At 39.6% G+C, this 3,934-nt stretch overlaps 1 protein-coding gene across 1 annotated transcript; it reads right to left on the reverse strand.

The window, feature by feature from the left end:
- Positions 1 to 380: 380 nt before the first annotated feature.
- On the reverse strand, positions 381 to 902 carry LOC102833704 (keratin-associated protein 4-7-like). The gene has a single exon (XM_006832610.1). It carries the CDS (start codon positions 900 to 902, stop codon positions 381 to 383), a length of 522 nt encoding a protein of 173 aa, XP_006832673.1.
- Positions 903 to 3,934: the final 3,032 nt, after the last annotated feature.

Here is a 3,934-nt window from a genome sequence, read left to right on the forward strand (position 1 = left end):
TTTGGTATATGGAGATACGAATTTACAAGAAATCCTTGAAATGGAGTATAAGAGGGATGTATCTTTGACCTTTCAGGCCAGAGGGATTAACTATTTGTGGTTGCACAGGTAATGAAGTCAATCTACAAAGCCCTTAAGTATGAGAACTGGATAGGACATTGGTGATTAAAAAAACAATGATTAGCAGATTCTGAATGAATTCATTTGGGAATGAGATAATTAGGGCAAAAGTTAGAATATAGACAAAGCATTAGTAGGACTGATATTTGCTGATGGGATTCAGAAACTCAATTCACTTGAGCACTCCACAGTTTTTACAAGGAGGCCCTACATCTATGGAGAAGGAGGTGATAAAGAAGTGATGGCCTTAAAGCAAATATTCAGCAACAAGGGGTGGCACAGCAGGTGGGGCGGGGGCAGGTGGAGATGACACAGGTTGGGCGATAGCAGGTGGTTTGACAGGAGACTTGACCACAGACTGGGCGGAGGCAGCAGCAGGGGCGGCAGCAGCTGGAACCACAGCAGCTGGAGCCACCGCAGGAGGGGCGGCAGCAGCTGGAGATGCAACAGCTGGGTCGGCAGCAAGTGGGCTGGCAGCACTGGGGCCTGCAGCAGCTGGACACACAGCAGCTGGGGCGGCAACAGCTGGACACACAGCAGCTAGGGCGGCAGCAGGTGGGTGGGCAGCACTGGGGCCTGCAGCAGCTGGACACACAGCAGCTGGGGCGGCAACAGCTGGACACACAGCAGCTAGGGCGGCAGCAAGTGGGTGGGCAGCACTGGGGTCTACAGCAGCTGGACACACAGCAGCTGGGCCTGCAGCAGGTGGGCTGGCAGCAGGTCTCCTGGCCTTGACCACAGCCCTGGTCAGAGCAAACGGAGCCACAACAGGAGTTGACCATGGTGTTAGAGGGTGGAGGTTATGGGTGTGTTTCCAGGAGAGTGAGGTTCTTGAGTTTGATGTCTCCTTGCTCTCCGTTGCTTTTTATACCCTGCCGAGAGCTGCTATGATCATGTGCAAGACTATTCTTGTTTATCCTAATAGAAAATCAAATAGCAAATCAGTTAGTTTTAGTAAATTAGTAAATTAGATACTTGTTTATCTGGTAAGTAGATCTATATATAGAAAAGATCCATTTCCTTTTCCTGTTACATTATGATCGCCAACCCGGGTAAGCCAGGTGAATCATCATTCTTCCTTTGCCTAAAGTATCTTCTAAAGTGCACCCATTATATGACTTTTTTTCAACTGGATTTCACAAGTGTTATATTCTGTCCTGGGAATTTGACTCTAGGGTAATATGTTGAGAATGGATTTTATGATGCCTAGATCTCCTCTGATGTCAAAGAAGTTAAAAGCAAGTGGTATGAATGCTGGTAGGAAAATAAAATAAAAGACATATTTTGTGTATAGTAAGGAATCCTGTAATTTCTTTGGATTTCCTGGTTGGCCAATGAAGTAGAAAGGACCCCAATGAAGTGACTGTCTATTTTGTCTTTTTAAATAGACTCACTTTAATGATTTACTGCATTTAAACAGAAGAACACAATGGCACATTGGGTCTTTAAAAAGCTTTAAATTATTATTGCCTTGTTCTTCAGATATCAGACTTCATGGGAGAGTATTTTTGACCTATCTTTTGATAAGTCAACATACTCAATGTAATCTATATAGCTGAATTTTTATTCAAAGTAATTTTCTTATATTGTGAGCATTTGTCTTTCTAATATATGACTAAGATATTTTGCTTAATATGGAAGGAGATATGAGGTTAAGTATTAATTTTTAAACTATAGGTACTTTAAGACACATACATGGTAAAGAGTTTGGCAATTACTTAGGTATCATGTGACTAGTAAAAATAATAATTATTATGTATTTAATTCCCATGAAAGATGAGACAATGCTAATGGTTACTATTTGTTGAATGCCTACTGTGTGTCAGGAATTTTCTAAGTACTCCATAATTGTTAGCTGGTTTGCACTTCACAAGGACTCTATGAAGTGGACACCATATTTCTTAATTCTCTAAACATGAGATAGTTGAAGCCTAGATGGATTGAAGTTGTCAGAATTCTGTCAGTATGGAAGGTGACTTTCTTCTAGAATGTTCTATGAAGGTGTAAAGAAGAATAATCACATGTCATTTCTAATTAATTACATGCCATTTCTCATGTTGTTTCGTTTACTAGAATATTTGTGTCCCCCTTGTCAACTCAAATCCATATAGTTCAAATACAGATGCAATCTCATCTCTGATATCTTTCTTGACAACTAACACATTTAAAATAAATACTTCTCTCCATTTTACTGTCAATTTCTCATACTGTTAGTTTGCCCTACTGTTGTGGTTTGCATGTTTCTGTGATTCTGGAAGCTATGTCACTAGTATCTTAAATACCATAAAGGTCACCCATGGTGGACAGGTTTCAGATGAGCTACCAGACTAAGACAGACTAAGAAGAAAGAGATATGGACTACTTCCAAATATTTAGTCACTGAAAACCTTATGAACACTGTCAGATAGCACTAGAATGTTGAAATTTAAATATGATGAAGAGCACCAGAATATTGTAAGATTTAGTGCCAGAACATGAGCCTCTCAGGTTAGAAGGCACTCAATATACAACTGAAAAGAGTTGCCTTCTCAAAATAGAGTTGACTGTGATGATGCAAATAGAGTAAACCTTCAGGACCTTCATTTGCTAATAGGGCACAACTCAAAATGAGGAGAAACAGCTGTAAACACCCATTAACAATCAGAACATAGAATGTACAAAGTATGAATCTACGAAAATTGGAAATTGTCAAAAATGAAATGGAATGCATAAACATTGGTTTCCTAGGCATTAGAGAGCTGAAGTAGTGTAGTGGTTACGAATCGGACTGCTAACCTCACAGTCAGCAGTTTGAAACTACCAGCCGTTCCAAGGGAGAAAGATGAGGCTTTCTGCTCCTGTAAAGATTTACAGCCTCGGGAACCCTGTATAGGGTTGCTATGAGTTGGACTCACGACTCCACGGGCTATGAGTATGGAACCGACTCCACGGTGCGTAACAACAACAACAACAACAACAAGTGAGCTGAAATGAACTGGAATTAGTCATTTTGAATCTGACAATCACATGGCGTACCATACCAGGAATGACAAATTGAAGAGGAATGGAGTAGCATTCATCATCAAAAATAACATTTTAAGATCTGTCTTGGAGTACAACACTGTCTGTGATAGAATAATATCCATACACCTACAAGGAAAGAGAAGTTAAAACAATTATTAATCAAATTTATGCACTAACCACCAAAGTCAGTGATAATGAAATTGAAGAAATCTACCAACTTCTTCAGTTTGAAATGCAATCAAGATACATCGATAATGCAAACGTTGGAAACAAAGAGGAAGGATCAGTGCCTGGAAAATATTGCCTTGGTAATAGAAACAATGCTGGAGATTGAATGATAGAATTCAAATACCTTTTAAAAACACATGGACTATACACATAGACCTCACCAAATGAAATACACAGAAATCAAATTGATTACATCTATGGAAAGAGTTGTTGGAAAAGCTCCATATCATCAGCCAAAACAAGGCCTGGGGCAGATTGTAGAACAGACCATTGCAAGTTTAAGCTGAAACTGAAGAAAATTAAAACAAGTTTGTAAGAGCCAAAATATGACCTTGAACATACCCCACCTGAATGTAAAGATCATATCAAGAACAGGTTTGATGCATTAGACACTAAAGACCAAACTCCAGAGGAGTTGTGGGATGGCATCAAGAACATTATACAGGTAGAAAGCAAAAAGTCATTAAGAAGACAAAAAAGAATGGGAAGTTAACAGATGTTACAGACTTTGCAATTGTTCATCAACCATCGTATGTTTTATTGCCTGTTAACATTCTCAGAAGCTAGGCAAATCATTGCGGTG

Source organism: Chrysochloris asiatica, unplaced genomic scaffold (assembly GCF_000296735.1).
Source record: "Chrysochloris asiatica unplaced genomic scaffold, ChrAsi1.0 scaffold00007, whole genome shotgun sequence".
In the NCBI taxonomy this organism is placed as follows: Eukaryota; Metazoa; Chordata; class Mammalia; order Afrosoricida; family Chrysochloridae; genus Chrysochloris; species Chrysochloris asiatica.